We start from the raw sequence: 19,191 nt of genomic DNA, 5'->3' as shown, positions 1-19,191 counted from the left end.
GAGTTGATACTGATTGTAAATAAAGTTGGAGAAAAAAATCAGCAACTATTTTGTTAGGTTTTCCAATTTCTATGCGATTCAAAAGATACTTATCTTATGAAAACTTCACTTGAAACTAATGCTTACCTCCTATACCTACAAAATTAATCATAAAATGATGTCATAAATATCAAAAACTAAAACGTTTCAGGGATAACTAAAAATAAAATCAAATGTAATCATAAAAACATACATTAGTGCCGTGTGGAGACAGTAGAGTGCCTCCCCGTGCTTCAGGTTTATGCTCTTATAATATACTAGATTATGGAGTGTGTGTCCGAGCGAGAACCTCTCTATGTTCATTACTTTAGGAATATTTATCAAAAATTAGTATTTCACATTCAGCCCCATTCTTCTATTTAGTCAGACGTCAGCCGCTACCCTGATATACCCTATCTTTTGTTTTATTTTTCGGGTAATTTATGACGGATAGCGTTTGACGTCTTTAGCCGAACAGTTTTATCATAATCACATAATTCAATTTATTGTGTGCTGGTTCATATTCTGGACGCCAGTCTTTGCTCCTTTCTAATAAAACGGGAGTTTCTCGCTGCATTGAAGACCCATTGGTGGCCTTCGGCTGTTGTCTGCTCTATGGTCGGGTTGTTGTCTCTTTGACACATTCCCCATTTCCATTCTAAATTTTATACATCCATACTCATGTGTATACTTAAAGCCTTATTAAATAATTTCCTTAAAAGTGTTGCCAGAACATACATTTACAAGCTTAATATGCACACATACATTTATATTATTTTATACATCCATACTCATGTGTATACTTAAAGCCTTATTAAATAATTTCCTTAAAAGTGTTGCCAGAACATACATTTACAAGCTTAATATGCACACATACATTTATATTCAATCTATCTTAAGTTAATTTCATGTTAACTGAAATTATTCGGAAAGCTAGGCAAAGTACTTTTGATATAAACCTCGATGCAAATTGTCTTAAGAATGTAGTCCGGTCATGTTTAGAAACTTTTGTCAGATGTTTGGACTCCTTGAATTTTTTCCTACGTTTACAGGGTAAAATATTTTGCCCCATTTCACTCACTTTTCTTTTCATAGAAGACTCCAATAGCTCATAAAAGGTCATTTGCCAAAATTTAAGCAGATTCTAGATTTCTTTTTCTTACGATTTGAGACCCAATTAATGCCAATGCTAAATATAAGGTAAAAGTCCGAGTCAACCTTTTCCCGCCATTTAAAAAATATTAAATATGTCGGAAAGGAGTTCCATAACCTATCAATATTTTTAGCTTATTTTGTTCCTTAACTTAAGCTCTTCTGACTAATAGTATCAATTTTAAATTCTAGACTTTTTTAAATTTCACCTAAGTACATCCTTAATGTTTCAATTCTAGTTGATGTGTTAACGGCATTGTGAATTTCAACGACAACTTCAAAACATGTTCTAAGTCTTGAGTCAACGTCGCACATGAGTACATTATATTAAAAATTAATTGGTCGTATCAACACTTACTAATGCTCTTCAACTTCCTATTTGATTTTGCCTTTCAACTGTTTTGATTTGCGAGTCAATGATGAGTCTTATGTATACGAAACGTGAGTCTGGCGTGCAAAATTATAAGCCGGGTATCTTTGACGAGTTTTTACATTATATTATGTGACTTATATAACGAACCTCCATAATCTGTCTTGGTCTTGATAAGTGCTAAACAAAGTTCTACTGGCTCTACATTCAGTAGCTGTGCAGCTATCAACATACAATAAAAGTAAGATAAATTCCGTGAATTCCTTATAGTGTTGTAAGATTTTGTAAGTTTTCTGATAATACAATATGTTTACTGTTGAAAAATATCACCGTCAAGGAAATCTATACATAAAACTATAGATTAACTTAAAATATTGTCAAATAACTCCAGACAACTATTATTCGTTTATATATAGGATTCGAGTCATGAAACTGCATATTATATCAAGTTCCAAATCCCTCCCAGGCAAGAAAAGTTGTGAATATATTTTTAGAGACCGCCAAACTCATTTGTATTCAGGTTAATTTTTCATGTCTTTGGGATGCTTTCTCATTGAGGTATACTTCACATCTCCTTGTATTCATAACAGTTAAGACAGAATAACTTACTAAACTTATTTGTTGTACAGATACTATTATCATTAAAAGCAGGTGTGAAATACTAAAGTGTTTAATGTTTAAGTTGGAGCTTTTATCATATGTGAATTTATTTAAATATACATTTTATGTCAAAAGAAGTGTTGTGCTACTGGTAAATTAAATACGAAATTAATGTATAGCACTGTATTTTTTTTTTATGTTGGAGATTTAAAAAAGTGTTTTTTCAAGCATTATCGTTTAAACAATATAATGCATGGATTTTCCTAGAAATGTTATGTAATAAAGTGAGTACCTTGTTCAACCTGGTCAGTGTTAACTATTTTTAGTGGCTCATTTGCTTTGTCTGCCTCTTGAAACTTCACTTCAGTCAAATGAATAATCGCACCTAACATGCAATGTAATATGTTTATGTCCTGAAAAAATATTATAATATATTGTAACTGATTATTAAACCTACTTTCAAATCCTTCTATAATTTACAAATGTTTTCCTTTCCTAAACAAATATCCCTCACAATGTATTCATACCTGATGTTAAATGGTCATGCATTTTTTGCAATGAAGTTTGGTACCCTTAATTTATGACCTAATATTTCATTATTACATTCCTGGCTAATAGGAAATAAATATATAATATGGTAATATTCAATGTTGATCCTTTAAAAGTCGGTACACAAACTTAAAGTTCAATTATAGCAATAAGATATTGAATGGAAATCTCTAGATTGTTTATATTGCACCTGCCTATACAGTATACTGTATTAAATTTGAAGGACAAATATATGAATGGATGGAAAGGTGTTTTAAGTCCTTAGTACAATCTTTCACCTATTCAGAACATTACATATATGTCTTTGTCTACTTCTTACTAAGTTGACAATTTATATTTTCATTTGACAGAAAAGACAGTTTCATATACTAGTATAAAGTTTTATATATAGACAAAGTCCCACAATATTTTGAAGAGAGAAAGAAATAACACAATAAAACAAACAACCGAATAAAACATGTTATTCAAAATAAAGAACACTTTAGTCAATACAAACATCCTGATTGAAGCCTATCCTTTTCAAGGCATCCATCTGTTGTGTGTATATTGTTCTGTATTTCGTTTTTTCTTCCAACAATTTAAGACACCCACAGTTCATGATCCTGAAAAAATAAAATTTCCCTTCATTTTTATCATTTACTTTTTTAATCAAATAATATAAACCGGTATTTTAGGCAAACACACTGAATGAAAAACAAAGTTGATATTACAACTGCAGATTTTGATTACTCTATCATATTAAATTACAATAAGAAGTAACAGATCGCAGTCTTATTCCGTTCAAATGGTTTTCAATCGGACGAAATTACAACCCTTGTGCGTAAATATCTTATGGGATTACTATTTTGGCATGTTTTCCGTTGATGTAAAATAACTTGAATTCTTTAAATAGTCGTGTGGCGTGTAGACTTCTTTGTTAAAATGTTGGTTTATATAATAAAACTTTTAATAATATTGTTTACCTAAACATGATGTTAAACGATCTAAATGATTAAGACAAAATCCACTTTCTTTAGAGCACTTAACCATGCTATGAATGCATATGTTTGATTTTGTTATGGTCATTGTTTTGAACAAATTGCTTCGGTTGGGGAAGAGTTGTTTTACTGACACATCCATTTTATGTTACTTATAGATCTATTTATTTTCTATTTATTATTTTACTGCATCCTATAGTTTTACAGACCTATAATCTTTGCTTTCCGATAAATTAAGGTCGCTCAGTTGTTGTTTACTGGTTCCTGCGAACAGGGAATAGAAAATGTGAAAATTTCCTTCATCTTTGTTGAAAGTAACAACTCTCGACTTTTCTAACATGTAATCACGAATTGCAGCTGAAAACGAAGAGATGTTATTATGTTATACAATGCTTTGTAACAAATAGAACAAGAAATGTTATAAAGTTATACAATGATATTGTAACGAATAGAACAAAGATATGTTATAAAGTTATACAATGATATTGTAACGAATAGAACAAAGATATGTTATAAAGTTTTACAATGATATTGTAACGTTTAGCAGCTGAAAACAAAGGTACGATATACAATTTTGTTAATTGCATTGTAGCTGAAAATCAAGATATGATAAAAAGTTTAATTGATGGTATTGCTACCAGCTGCATATAAAAGAGAGGTATGATATAAAATTTTGTTAATGTTATTGTAGCTGAAAAACAAGATATGATATAAAGTTTTATTGATGGTTATAAAAGAAAGGCGAAAAATACAAAGAGAAATTCAAAATCTATCATGATTATGCTCGCGTTTTAGTAAATCTTGTCAACTTGATTATCGTTTTCGTCCGATACTGTTGGGCACTATAGAGGCGACAAGTAACTTTACTTATAAATTGTCTCACATACCACCTTTTTCAATTGGTTTTTAATTCCACGTTCCTTTAATTTCATCTATGTTATGTTCATGGGCTCGGGATATCCTTTTTCTGCTGTTGGGGCGTACATTTTAAACGATAAATGAATATAGTATATTTAAAGAGTTGTTATTCGCACAATGCCGTATTATGCAAGCGAAATTTATATAAAAAAATACCGCGTTAAAACACAGGAAAAAGTATGCTGATTGAGGTGATAAGACATTATAAAAAAACCAATAACATACGGTAGAATGTTTTATTATCTTTTAATATGTTTAAAAGAGAGACAAAACATACCAAAGGGACATTAAAACTCATAAGTCGAAAATAAACTGACAACGCCATGGCTAAAAAAGATAAAGATCAACAGACAAACAACAGTGCACAAAGCACACCATATAAATCTAAAGACTGAGCAATATGAACCACACCAAAAAATGGGTGTGATCGCAGGTGCTCCGATAGGGTAAGCAGATCCTACTCCACATGTGGTACCCGTGGTGTTGCTCATATAAATACCAATCCGATTTAAGATTTAAATTTTGCAAAGCAGTCATTAAAACTCAGGGTTGCAAATCGTTATATATGACAGTTTTTTCCATATGTTCAGTTGGTTGATATAGTCTAACGTTTAATTTTGTGTAGTTTTATGGACTTCCCCTTTTTTTATTTTACCTTGGAGTTCTGTATTAATTTATTAATCTTTTTTTTTCCTTAGTAATGCACATGTTGAGTGTAAAGAGGTACTGCGCGTTTCATATAAAAAGTGACACACCTACAGCAAAAACAATAATTGTCGATATTTTTAAATAATTTAATTTTGGATGTAACGCGTCTTCTGATTGGCTGACGTTGTTTTGTTTATAAGCTCATAGACATAATTTTGTCATGTGACCGTGACGTCATCAACATTTTTTCATGGTTTACTCAGGTTTAAAATGGAATTTAGAATTAAATTATAAGAAATGACTGTAATATTTTTTCTGTCTATTCGAAATAACATAAAAAAAATGAGGTGCACTTTAAAATAACCCGCTACGCGGTTATTCAGTGTGCACCACATTTTTGATGTTATTTCTTCATAGACAGAAAAAATATTAGTCATTCCTTAAATAATTATATTATTTTTTTTACATTTTTGATTCAGTTATCCATTGTAGTAGTTAAAATGATTTGAGATAAATACCTCCGAGAATCTGTCCACTCTCGTCAAAGCTGAGTTCTAAAAATTTGGCAAATCGACTTGAATTGTCGTTCATTATTGTCTGGGCATTTCCAAAGGCCTCAAGAAGAGGATTAACCTGAAACAAAAATATACTTTAAACAAATGTCGAAATATCATAAGAAAATGTCAGACAACAATAGATTGAGACACTTTTAAAGACGTCAAAAACTAGCACATATACATATTTATAGTATATCAAAGATGCACGTGTGAACAAAAGTAAATTAACTAACTAAAGGTTTGTCACCATGAATTCGGGTCTGGAGAGATAACGTTGGAACTGGACGGTAAAACGCATTTATAAAAGATGGGCGAACGATACCAAAGGGATATTCAAACTCATAAGTTGAAAACACACTGACAATTCTATGACAAAAAAACAAAAAAAGATAAAAGACAAATTACAGTACACAGAACACATAGAAAACTCCAGATTGAGCAACACGAACCCAAACAACGCGTACTATTCAACTCATATAACAATTTAATGCATGGCAAGGGAATTTGAGGTTCTCACATTATTATTATTGCACATTTCTAAGCAGATAACCAAATAATAAACACTTGAAGATAGCTCAAAACTGCAATTTTGACAGATTTTGGCAAATTTTGAATATTCATCCCAAAAACGTACGGGAGGCAAACACAAATTCTGTTACGCTATAATGCTATTTATTGTCTTTCAGATACAAGTGAATTAATTTTGGTTAGCGGAGTCCTTCGATGAAAAATTTTACGAACACATTTTTGTAATTATGCATCAACATGCTTTTAATAGAAACATGTAGAGTTGAATAACATTTAGAATTTATGGAAATATACAAAACTGTTCAAAATTGTTTAAAGCATATGATGTTGATTCTTTAATATCAAAATTCCAGAAGGATTTTCAAACATAATATTTTGACCCTGCTGGTGAAACAAATTTAGGGGAAATTTGCCCTACCTCTTCCCTTATATAAGAGAAAGACATTATACTAAGTGTAAAGGAAATAGCAAAGGGTTCGAATGGTAAACTCATCACTCCAAATAATGACCTTTAAATGATCTGGTTGGCGTAAATGAATATCTGTATTAAAATTTATCACAGATATATTTCGTTTGCCGCTATCAAAATACCTATCTGTCCATTCAATAACCCACATTTCAGTGAATGCAATGTCTGCTTCATGTCTTGATTGTATACCTTGATATTAACATAAAAGGACGACTTCAGACTAGAATCAAAGACGTGATGATTAAACTTTCAAATTGTCAATTTCCCATTTCTCAGCAGTGGCATACCCTCTGTCCCATTGTATGGCGTTTACCTATCTCAATTGATACCTTGCGCTCGTGCATGATCACACTAAAGGGACTTCAATAGTAAGGATGTGCTCCATAAACAAAAGCTGTTTCAACAGAGTTATGAAAAAGAAAGACTAAAATCGCCACTTTGTAAGTTTAACGGTCACCATCACGAATTGGTTTACTGATACCATATGTCTGTGTCTTAACTCACTAGCGACATTTTACACATATATTTAGATACCAGAATAGTCGTCTAAACTGTAAAATTTTACTGATTCTGCCCTTTACCCAATAGTAACATTTTGACTGAGTGTGAACCCGCATGGCTGGTAATTCATGCATAGCAGGAGACTCTTACCATGTCGAATCAACTATTCTCGCTCCGAAGTGTTCATGATATTCCCTCAGTTTTTGTTTGTTAACTTGATTTATCTTCTAAATAGATTTATGAAATTTGAGCATCGGTAAACTACTTTTGACATAATTTATGACTTGATTTTAATATAACTAACATGAAACGTTACATACATGGAGAAGGGACAAGCTTTATCAGTAAACTACTTTTGCCATAATTTATGACTTGATTTTAAAATAACTATCATGAAAAGTTACATACATGGAGAAGGGACAAGCTTTATCGGTAAAATACTTTTGCCATAATTTATGACTTGATTTTAAAATAACTAACATGAAATGTTACATACATGGAGAAGGGACAAGTTTCTGATTCAACTGTGCTGGATTCATGGTACACGAACTCTTGTTTTATGATGAATGATTCACACAACCCTTCAAAAACATACACACATACAAACAAACATACCCATATACACGAAGATACGAACACAGATACACGTTGCCTTGATAACTTTAAACTTTTTTTAAATACAGTATTTTGTTCTTTAGAAAATATTCTCATAAACATAGATTCGCCATTATCAACATGTTACCTGTACAATTTTGTTGTGCAAGTCGTCGCTTCCATTTGGGCACATGTAAACCAAGTGCTTGACCATAAGTTTTGTGCTTTCTGTTTTTCCGGCTCCAGATTCTCCGCTGACAAGAATGACTTGATCAGTCTTTGCTTCTCGTATTCTTTGGTATGCACGAGCCGCAACATTGAAAACATGCGGTGGCATTTTTGCTTCAAATCTTTTCCAGTCGTATTTTTCATGATTCTTAAATAAGTAAATAAAACGTTTTATACTCTATACGATTATTGTTTATTTGGTTTTCGAAATATACAAAATGATTATTTCTTGTTTTAGGTAACTATACACATTTCTCTAATTGTATGCCCTTTATTATTTTTAATCCAATCTATTAAATTTCAAAATTCAAATAACATGCGCTGACAACTTTCTCTATCAACACTGACTGTAAAAAGACAACTGTAAAGGAAAAACATAATACGCGCTATTTATCAACCTTCGATGATATGCGAGACAAACCAAGCAAGTTAGAATTCAGCTACTAAAGAAATCCACGGCGTAAAGTATCGGTTGCGATATAAACATGTGTTTTTGCAAATGCAAACAATGCAATTTTAACATTGTTCGACGGATTCCAAGACGAACGTCTAAAGAGAGTATAACAGAACCAAAATACAGCAAAAAATAAATGTTAAATAATACAAGTTAATTCAGTATTTTTTTTTTTTTTTTTTATTTCAGATAGAAAAATCCTCCATCGGTATTTACTGTCTGATGTAAATGAAAGATGCATATGTATAGAGATAAATTCCCAAAGACTTAAACTTTAACTAGCTGTTGAGCTATTTTGTAGAATTAACTAAATATTTCTCCAGAAAACTACATTCATTACGTGCGTAGCTCTTTTGATGATATTCGGAGGCCGATTAAAACTTTTGCTGCTTTTCTTATAATTTTTTTTTTTTTTTTTTTTTTGTGCTTTAAATAGTATATGTTTCAAAACTAGTTTCTTCGACTTTGAGTCTAGTTTGTTCAAGAGTACGTTACTATTGTTCCCAAAAGTTCTCTCTCTAGTTTGTTTCAATTTTGGTTGTATACCTTCTAAATTATTCAAGTACTTATATATCCGTGGCCTTTTAATATTTTGGGCATTGGCGTTTCGAATGGTTATTTTTCATTACTATATGAAAGTAATCCATGATTGCAAATGAGAGAACTATCAACCAAAAACAAAATGACGTGAATGTAAGCATATATAAGTCACTGCACGAGTTTCAACAATGAGGAAAACCAATTCCACTTTAAGCTATACAAGACATTTGGCATGACAAAATTGTGTGACACACTAGAAAACCAAAGGTCTGATTAACGTTAAAACAATAAGTCAAAACAAATATTGCATACATATCACAATGAAGCACAAATGTTTTCGTCTTCTACACTCTCGTATAATACTCACTTCATCATCAAATATTGGCAATGTCTTGTATGGGTTTAGAGCCAACAAAATTTCACCACAATTTGTCTGAAATGTAGAAGGAAAGAAATACTGGTACGAAATGTAATTTTCGATTTACATAGTTAGTTTTTATATATGTAAACAGGTCGACTTGCCAGATAAAGTACGATATTAAGTTATTTCCACTCTCAACAGTTAAATTTTGATTATTTAAAAAGCTCGGCAAGCCTTGCGCTTTAGATATTAAAATTAAATGTCTCGAGTGTAGAATTATCGAAATTAACACACTTGTTGTAGTGTTGAAATTTATATTTATTATAGTGTACAGTTGATACATAATATTTCTGACGCTGCATTTAAAAAAAATCCACGACACCTACAAGTTCTGAACTGTTCATTTCTTCTCTTTTGAACAATGCTCGATTCTGTAAACTATGAGGCAAATCAAGCTGTATCAACATTATCTCATCCTTATAATGTAGTGTTAGATAAATGATAGAAAAAAAAAAGATTAATGTTTACTTTCATTTACGTGTAAATAAGATATAAATGTTGTTAAATGTTACCATTCGTTGACCACGCGTTTTTGTTTCATTTGGAGTCAACTGGTCTTAATCAGTTGAGTTTTAGTTGTTTGCTTAATGTTCAGTTAAATAGTCTTCTCTCACGTTTATATATAACTAGTCAGAGGGTGGCATTCAATTCAGTCAAGCCTCAGTCATTACAGCTATACGGACGTGTTTGGTCAACTCATTATTATCTTCAGACTACAGTGTGTAACTACTGTCAGATTGCTCAACAACTTACTACGTATAATTATAGAAACCAATTCAACGCTGTACATTCAGTATACACGTCCGCGTCAGAAATACGCTCCAAAACTCATTGCAATTCGGCTGTTGTAGATGGGGGGAGCGTTTTGTCCGATGACGTTCGGGTACCTTGTATTTGAGTGTTGGGTAGCCATAGAGGACCGTCACTTTACAAACCAACGTTGTTAGCGGGCTGCCTGCTGATCTATCTGGCCCCGACATTAGCAGTGCATATAAACCAAACCAAAATAGTAAAGAAACAAATCGGCTTAGTATGTAAAACCGAGATCGCCGCCTTCATCCAGATCAACTTTATCACCAATTTTTAAAGCTCACCAAACGCCCCCAATAAGGCACCGAGCCGACCGAAGGCTTTATAGCCAGTCAAGGTCATTAAATACACTCAACACTAGAAAAAGTGGGAATAATTTTGGATAAGACCGAAAAATATTGGACACCATAAAAGGATAATTTAAAGAGTAACGTTGTTGCACAAGTTTTTTTGGCGTTAATATATTCTAGAATTCTACGCGCGACATCAGATATAGATGTCCTCATGCATCCGGTCGTGGCTGCGTCTTTAAACATTCTAAACAGCCAAACGAACACCACTTTTAATTATGGATGGAAGAACTAGGTTACCATATTTCTATACCCCAGTCATCCTTTGCGTTTTGCTGCAAAAGGGTGAAAATGGGAATTTTTATTTTCCTTTTTTATGTCGAAGAAGAACAAAAAGAATTTCATAAAAAATAGTGAATTCAAGCCCTTGAGGTGACCTTATATGTATTGTAATACATTTTAAATAAGGTTATAACAAATGATCCAATATAGGCCTAAAGGAGTATCTTGTTAGACAAAAATAGTATAAACATGGTCTGTTTGTGCTATGAATAAAGTTTTAAAGGGGTAGTATTGCAAAGGCTACTTTAATAGTTATTTTAACGTAGAGAAGATACAGAGGATTCAACATAAACCAATAAGTTGAAAATTGGGAGTAGTTAGGTATGAGGTTTGAATCAAGCAATATAGTACACCGTTAAGGCATTCAAAAATAAGGCGTTCTCCGCCCACCATGACATCACCGGAAGTCAATGAATCACACCGGATGTTTGGTCATCCCGATGAATTATCCCTGGATCGACCCAACTGAAATCGTCTCTCCTAATTGGGTAGCTACACTCCATATGAATCAAAGACATCATCTATCCTTATAATTTGACACCACCCTCTAGTGAGTCACACAGGATGGTATAGGAGCAACCAATCAATAATCTTAGAAGGTTTGGCACTTACTTTCAATGACTCATACCGAACAGTATACGTCAATATACGGTCAGGTCCTGGTTGTCCACTTCCCTACCTCTTTCCACAAAAATTTAAGAAAAATCAAAATGAATAAATTAAAAAAAAATAATTTCAATTAAAATAATATTGTCATACTTTTGACTGATCACACTCATTTACCATCGAGAGACAAAACCATTGACGAAACTAGACGAACAGGCCACAAAACTACATACTAGAAATTAAGCATTGAGCAACACAAAAATCACAAAAAATGGGACTAATTTTCATCGAAAATGATAAGTTTATATTGACGGATGGGAGAACTCCATGTTACTTTTTGTGTTTTTTGTATTATTTTTCATTTTTACTTGTGTGCTTTGTCCGTGTGACTTTTTATGTTTCTTTGATACATATGACGTGTCTCTGTACTTTAAACATCCCACCATTGTGTTATTGTTCTATTATAATTTTTGCATACTTTGAACGACAAAATTATTTTATATCTCTACTTGTGTGACGTTTACATTCTGACGTCAAACACGTGATTCTACGCCAGAGGTAATGTTAAAATTACGATTCGGTCCCAGTGCTTAAAATCCCTCGATCCTTTATGGGTTGATTTGGCATACATACATAAAATACAAAAATAGGTAAGCAATGAACGAGGTTGTTAAATGTGATATATGCTTTTTTGTGTTTATTTGTTAAATATTTGTTTGTTTTTGTTGTGATTAAGATTGTGACACGGTGTTGACTGTTGTACCTCTATTTTGACATTTTTACCTATTATGTCTGTTTGTTTTATTCACGCATCGTTGTCAATATAATGGAATTTGATGCGACTGTCATACAAGCGAGAGGTTTAGTTCTATAAAACCAGGTTCAATCCACCATTTTCTACATAAGAAAATGCCTGTACCAAGTCAGGAATATGACAGTTGTTGTCCATTCGTTTTGAAAAATGAAACTTTTAAAGATAATAGTTATGGTGATTTGCATTTAACCTCCTTTTCTAATATACTAGAGTTATGTACTTCGTAGGGGTTTTATTTTTGTTGAGCTAAAAACGTTCCTCAAATTCGTCTGGTCGCCTTTTTAGATTAGTTCAAAGTTAAAATCGTCAAAAATCTACTTCATCCGTTTTTTTATAGTATGAAACCTCCAAAAAGACATCATATCCTTCAAGAAAGGAGCCATAACCAGCTAAGAAATCCACAAAACAGCAAATCGAGACGATATGGTCAGTTGCCATCAACACAAGGACCACGTACACTATTATTGGCCACGGTTTCTACTTACATTTCCAGACTGGACCACGCACATAAGATTCAAAATATGACAACCAACACAAAATCTTTCATTATTTGCAAAATGATGGAAGGTTTATGTAGGAAAAATTAAAAAAAAATAGATGTTCGAACGCTTTTTTGTTTAACATGTTAAAACGTTTAAATTACAATTAACGCAGGATATGCAATTCTCATTATGGAACTGTTGTCATCTTCTGCTTTTTCTCTTGCGTTTTTTTACGGGTAAGCGAGATAGCTAAAAACAGTCGTACTGATGTATGCGGACATGCTTAGAACTATGAAGATGTGACTTTTTTCTGAAAGAGATAGTCAAACAATATTGCATGTCAAAATATGGAGTTATAAAACCATTCAAAATCATAATTCTGTTACCCTGAACATTCAGAGGCAATCTGACACGGACATTTGTTCAATTCATCTATTATAATTTTACTTGCACGTTCGCCTCTCAGGCGTGAATGAGTCAAATCATTTATTTACACGTTTTAATGACATGGCTTTACATACTATCGAATGTGTTCCCTATTTCAAAAATGTTTGGGCTTTTGTGATATACCGTTTCACAATCGTTCTTACTCTTTTGGAATAGGAAGAGCTTCGGATATGGCAAAAAGCGGAGTTAAGGACTAAATTATCAAGCAGTGCGCTCGATGTTCTTCCGTTTTTTTATTTACGCTATATTCGTATATAAGGCCTTTTATTTGAAATACGAGTACACTTCTTTTGTTCTATATTATAATCAATGTTACCTCATTTTAGGTTCAAAGGAAAATTGGTTCTTCGGATCATCAATTGTTTACTTGGTACAGAATAGGGGAAACCGAGATATGGGGACCAAAAACCTGGTTTTCAAAGCAGGAGGGCCTACATACGCTGGTTTGGAAATAAAGGTGTATGTTGTGGAACGAACTTAACACCACAGTCACAGTCTCAAATTCAATAAATCGTTTTTCTCCACCGGTCATGACAATCTTTCAACTGGGTCCCAACGATTTGGGTAAAGTAAAAGCCGTTTGATTTAATTCAATGCATTGAAATGGATCTTCTGTGTCTGCAGTTATTATTACCTAACACTCTCATCGTGTGGAGTGAAATTTTAATGAGAATTTTTGGCATGCTCCAAAAGGTTAATAAGCTATTGAGCTCGAAAACGCGTTAACTGTGCTATAAACAATAAGGTCATTTGGAATGAACACTGTTTTGTTCGTCATCCAAATATACGAGCTCGAGAAATAAACTTGTATAGATTTGAAGGAACCCACTTGTCTGATACGGGATACGATACACATTTAAACTACATTCAAGGAGGAATAAAATCATTCCTATCATCACACAAAATTCGCTCTTTCCACGAAGTTTAAGTATTTGAAATTGACTACCAAAAGGTTGGAGGGGGCGAAATGTTTTGCCAAATATGGATATGGTCATCTATTCCTGGGGGTAGAAACAACTTTAATTTTATATTCTTATCGTTTAGAATTTAAAAAACAGAAAATTTACACAAAATAGCCATATCAATGATATTGTATCTAATCACCTAGTGCTGACTACTGTGCTAGTGAAACCAAAAGGTACAAAACGTCCACCAGCAGTGTCATCGACCAAACGGTTGTTAAAACTCATCTTAGATACCAGACGCGCTTTTCGCCTACATAAGACTCATCAGTTGTACAAGATGCAAAATATTGAACCTGTCAACGGATTGGTGTGAAAATAAATACCCTTTAAACTATTTTTTCTTGAGATAGGTAGCAATCCCCCATTCTCAATTCCACCCTAAAAAGGAAAATCGTAACGGTGTTTAATGCGTTGTGCATTTATAATTTTGCTATATACCTTTTCAATAGTTAACCAGAGACTTTACCGAGAATCAACAAATTGGTAAGTAAATTGGGCTTTGTGAGATACAATGAACTCCTGTAAATAAATTCTTCTGAAATACTTCGCTACTTTAAATTAACGTTTCGTTATGATATATTCGATTGTTAAGGGGTAACATATAGTTTATGATATAAAAAAATTAAGTCATACATAGTGTACGTTTGTCGATTGTACATCTAGAATTCATGATTAATACTTATTTTTATTTCAGATGCAAAACGGACTAATAAATATGAGTGCTACAGCATGAATTAATTCTTCTTGCTCATAACGTAAAAACAGAATGGTCGCGCCTTCATACTATCTCTATGTTGCATTACATTTAACTGTAGGTAGGATGAACCGGTCTTAAAACAGGATTGTACCTTTATTTACACTTTCACACGAATAAAAACACTTTCAATATTTCATATGGTTGATTGAAAATCTAATGAATGAATATTGGTTTACAAATGTAAACTATAATGTCCAGAAATTGAACATGATATAAATCGACAAGTGTGTGATGTAATGTAACTTGTAAGACCGATGTTACAAGAAAGGGATAACACCAAGTGACAAGTAATTTCATGTTAAAATGTTATCATACTTACACAGACATTAGTGTTCCTACATATTTAATCGAAAAAATTTCAATAGCAATGGAAAAACAACAAGAATTCACGGTTTGTCAGGGCCAAACATACCTCTACTCGTAATTCAAAGTATCTGAGGAAAACTGAAAGGAGGTGTCGGAGAGCAATCGAGCTGCTGACTAAAACTCAGTTCGTTCTGTGCAGTAGTTCTAAAGAAATATTTATAGTTTTAAGTTCATTTGAAATATTAAAAACTTCAAAGTATCGACAAACAAGAAGTAGTGTGTGACAGACCGGCAAATCGTTTTACAAATCTTCACTTTAAAGCTAATCACCAAATAGGAAATCATTATGTTAAGTAGTAAAGCACTGCGTCGGTACCACTGCTGGTGGACTGTCAGTCCCCGGCAGTATCATTAGCTCAGAAGTCAGTACTTCGGTACTGACATGATTATTTACATACCTTTCTTGAATTATCTGGTTATAAATTTAGAAAATTATGAAAAGAAACTAAGGTTTCAAAGTTGACCTCAGATGGGTTTGGCTAGTCTTTTTTTTATTCTTTTTTTGGTCAAATAGCTCTTCAACATGTTTGGTTCTTATACATCCTTGGATTTTGAATATTATGCTTTGAACGTTACTGATGGAGGTAAATCCAGAAAAGCGTTTCAGACGCATAAAATTTATAAAGTGTTTTAAATTTTTCTTTTTGGTAACACATACTGAAAAAAATGTACCTGTAACAAAAACTTAAAAAATTTATACTTGTAACATATACCGAAAAATAGCTGCATGTAACATATACTGAAAAACTTTTATTTGTTACAAAAATTCTTGTAATATAAACTTGTAAAATAAACTAAAAATAGAAATATGAAATAAGTAAACAATCAAAACAAGTTAGTATGATCGTCTATTACTGCCCTGGTTTAGATGATTTTCGCATACATTTACTTGACTATTATGTAAGATTTCAAAAAACAAGTAAAACAACAAGAAAGCATGGGTTGTCGGGCCAACTATACTAGTACCTCTACTCGTAATTCAAATGTATCTGAAGAAAACTGAAAGGAGGTGTCGGAGAGCAATCGAGCTGCTGACTAAAACTCAGTTCGTTCTGTACAGTAGTTCTTAAGAAATATTTATAGTTTTAGGTTCATTTGAAATATTAAAAACTTCAAAGTAGCGACAAACAAGAAGTAGTGTTTGACAGACCGAGTGTTTGCATGAACATATGTTTCTCACCTTTATATAACGAAGGACACTTTTCGAAAAATGCCTATACCAAGTCAGGAATATGGCAGTTGTTTTTCACTAGTTCCATTGATTAATAGCGTTTAATTTTGACAGTATTTATGGACTTCCACTTTTTAGCTCACCGGGTCCCGAAGGGCCCCATGTGAGCTTATGCCATTACGTGGTGTCCGTAGTCGTCCGTCGTCTGTCGTCGTCGTCGTCGTCGTTTGTCGTCGTCGTCGTCATCTGTCGTCGTCTGTCGTCGTAAACTATTTCAAAAATCTTCTCCTCTGAAACTACTGGGCCAAATACCTTCAAACTTTAACTAAATGTTCCTTAGGGTATCTAGTTAATAAATTATATCCGAAGTTTTGATCCATTGACAAACATGGCCGCCATGGCTAAAAATAGAACATAGGGGTCAAATGCAGTTTTTGGCTTATATCTCAAAAACTAAAGCTTTTAGAGCAAATCTGACTGGGGATTTAAATTGTTCAACTGGTCAAGATCTATCAGCTCTGAAATTTTCAGACGAATCGAACAACCCATTGTTGGGTTGCTGCCACCGATTGGTAGTTTTAACAAAATTTTGCAGTTTTTTGTTATTATTTTGAATATTATTATAGATATAAATAAACTGTAAGCAGCTATAATGTTCAGCAAAGTAAGATTTACAAAAAAGTTAATATGATCATAATTGTCAATTGATCCCTTAAGGAGTTATTGCCCTTTAAAGACAATTTTACACAATTTGTTCATAAAGTTTGCTAACATTTAAAAATCTTCTCCTCTGAAATACAGGTGAGCGATTCAGGCTCTTGAGAGCCTCTTGTTGGATTATGCCATGGAATTCGGTATTTTTGTTAAACTCTTTTATACTATTACTAATAATAAAGATGGAACTTATACCTTCTTCAGGGAACATACTCAATTAAATGGAAAAAGCAAAAATGTTAAATCATTTTTATATATCAATCATATGTGTCATAGAAACCTAAAAAATAGTTTAACGTTAAACTCCTGTACATATTTTCCTAGTAAAAGAATAAAATGTTTTGGAGATAATGGTTATCATTTTTGATAATTATGTGATATACAGAAACAAAATTTTTTTTTTTTTTTTTGGGGGGGGGGGGGGGGGGTATTAGTAGCTGGTCTATTTCAATGGATTCCAATAGATTCAAAACTTTACAGAAATGTTAAAATTTCAATATTTTATGAAAACTGCTTTGAACGGCAATAGATATGCGCTAAATAGCATTTTCATTTTAAATATACATGGAAAGTTTCTCCGAAATCATTCAAGTGTCTTATTTTGTCTCTTTTATAATAAAATGTTACTAGATTTATTAATTTTCGGATTTGATCTCCTGAGTGAAACAAATTCATGAGAATTTAACAGCTCATAACACCTAGGTTAGATGACAATATTAGATTGTTTAATATTAATTGAATCAACCTTTAAATACACCGTAGGATCACAGTTACATTAATTATCCGCCAGATTCATGATTTATTTGTAGATTTTGTCATAGATTTTCTAAATAGAAATGAAAAATAATAGTATACAAACATATCAATTCTGACGTACAATATTTTAAGCCTGGTATCTATGATGAGATTTTTATAATGAGTATTTCATCAAAGTTAGTTTCAGTAAGTTACTAAACTTTGCAAAACATTTTCATGATTCAATTATCAATACTTACATAAATTTCATCTTTTGCATATCTTGACCTCAACACTTCCAGAACAGAACCTTCGTCGAACTTCTCAAGGCATGATAAATCGTCTCTTTTAACAGCCATGTTAACACACCTCCTTCAAATTAATTAAACGTTTATGTTTCCATTATCAATGACATTAAGTCTACATTCATTTCCAAGAAGGGACGTTTTTAACGTTCTTGATGAAGGTATAGAAAAACCAATAAGAGCATTTAGAATTAAATATTTTTAGATACATTTTAAATCGCTGATCCATATATGACCCTGTATTTTGTTTTGTAACTTAATAATTCATGATAGTTGAAAAATATGTGTGCTGAATTTCCGGTATATTCCGATAGAACAGATTTCGTTTTGGGATTGAATTTATTCCTATCAATATTCTTTACACCATATTATGAATCGGATTCAATAACTTATGGCACTTTTGGTACATAATTTTCACACGTTTTTGGTAAACAATTTGATTCGATCTGTGAAAACAACTTTTTTCCACAAGAATAAAATAACCTAGCAAGCACTTCCTCTGTTGATGATTGACGTTTTAGTAATCTAATCATACTTTTAAGAACTTGATATGTGACAAGACAATTGCTGGCTAAGGATAAGTTGGAAAGAAATTAATATTTATTTCTTACTATGTGGCCCAATCAGCAAAATGAAAAATAACAAAAATACCAAACTCCGAGGAAAATTCAAAACGGAAAGTCCCTAATCAAATGGCAAAATCAAAAGCTCAAACACATCAAACGAATGGATAACAAATGTCATATTCCTGACTTGGTACTTGAAATGGTTTTGTCTAAGGTTTCTAATAAAAGTGTCAACCGATTTAAAGAAATTACTAGCAGCAATCTTTGATAATGTATCATGATGTATTATTTGCAATA

The 19,191-nt window shown here is 32.4% G+C and overlaps 1 protein-coding gene across 1 annotated transcript in view; it reads right to left on the bottom strand.

Moving 5' to 3' along the window:
• Window positions 1–18,870, bottom strand: part of LOC127727790 (uncharacterized) — a 173,259-nt gene extending 154,389 nt beyond the window's left edge. The window contains exons 1-9 of the mRNA XM_052234907.1: window positions 18,284–18,870; window positions 9,471–9,536; window positions 8,030–8,257; window positions 5,751–5,865; window positions 3,876–4,023; window positions 3,186–3,291; window positions 2,433–2,553; window positions 1,691–1,762; window positions 127–135 (exon numbers count right to left, since the gene is read on the bottom strand). Of these exons, the coding sequence (XP_052090867.1) occupies window positions 127–135; window positions 1,691–1,762; window positions 2,433–2,553; window positions 3,186–3,291; window positions 3,876–4,023; window positions 5,751–5,865; window positions 8,030–8,257; window positions 9,471–9,536; window positions 18,284–18,382 (964 nt within the window). The 5' untranslated portion in view covers window positions 18,383–18,870. The remainder of the gene's footprint in view (window positions 1–126; window positions 136–1,690; window positions 1,763–2,432; window positions 2,554–3,185; window positions 3,292–3,875; window positions 4,024–5,750; window positions 5,866–8,029; window positions 8,258–9,470; window positions 9,537–18,283) is intronic.
• Window positions 18,871–19,191: the final 321 nt, after the last annotated feature.

This window comes from Mytilus californianus, unplaced genomic scaffold (genome assembly GCF_021869535.1).
Source record: "Mytilus californianus isolate M0D057914Y unplaced genomic scaffold, xbMytCali1.0.p SCAF_2, whole genome shotgun sequence".
NCBI classification, from domain to species: Eukaryota; Metazoa; Mollusca; class Bivalvia; order Mytilida; family Mytilidae; genus Mytilus; species Mytilus californianus.
This window is presented reverse-complemented; position numbering and strand designations above follow the sequence as displayed.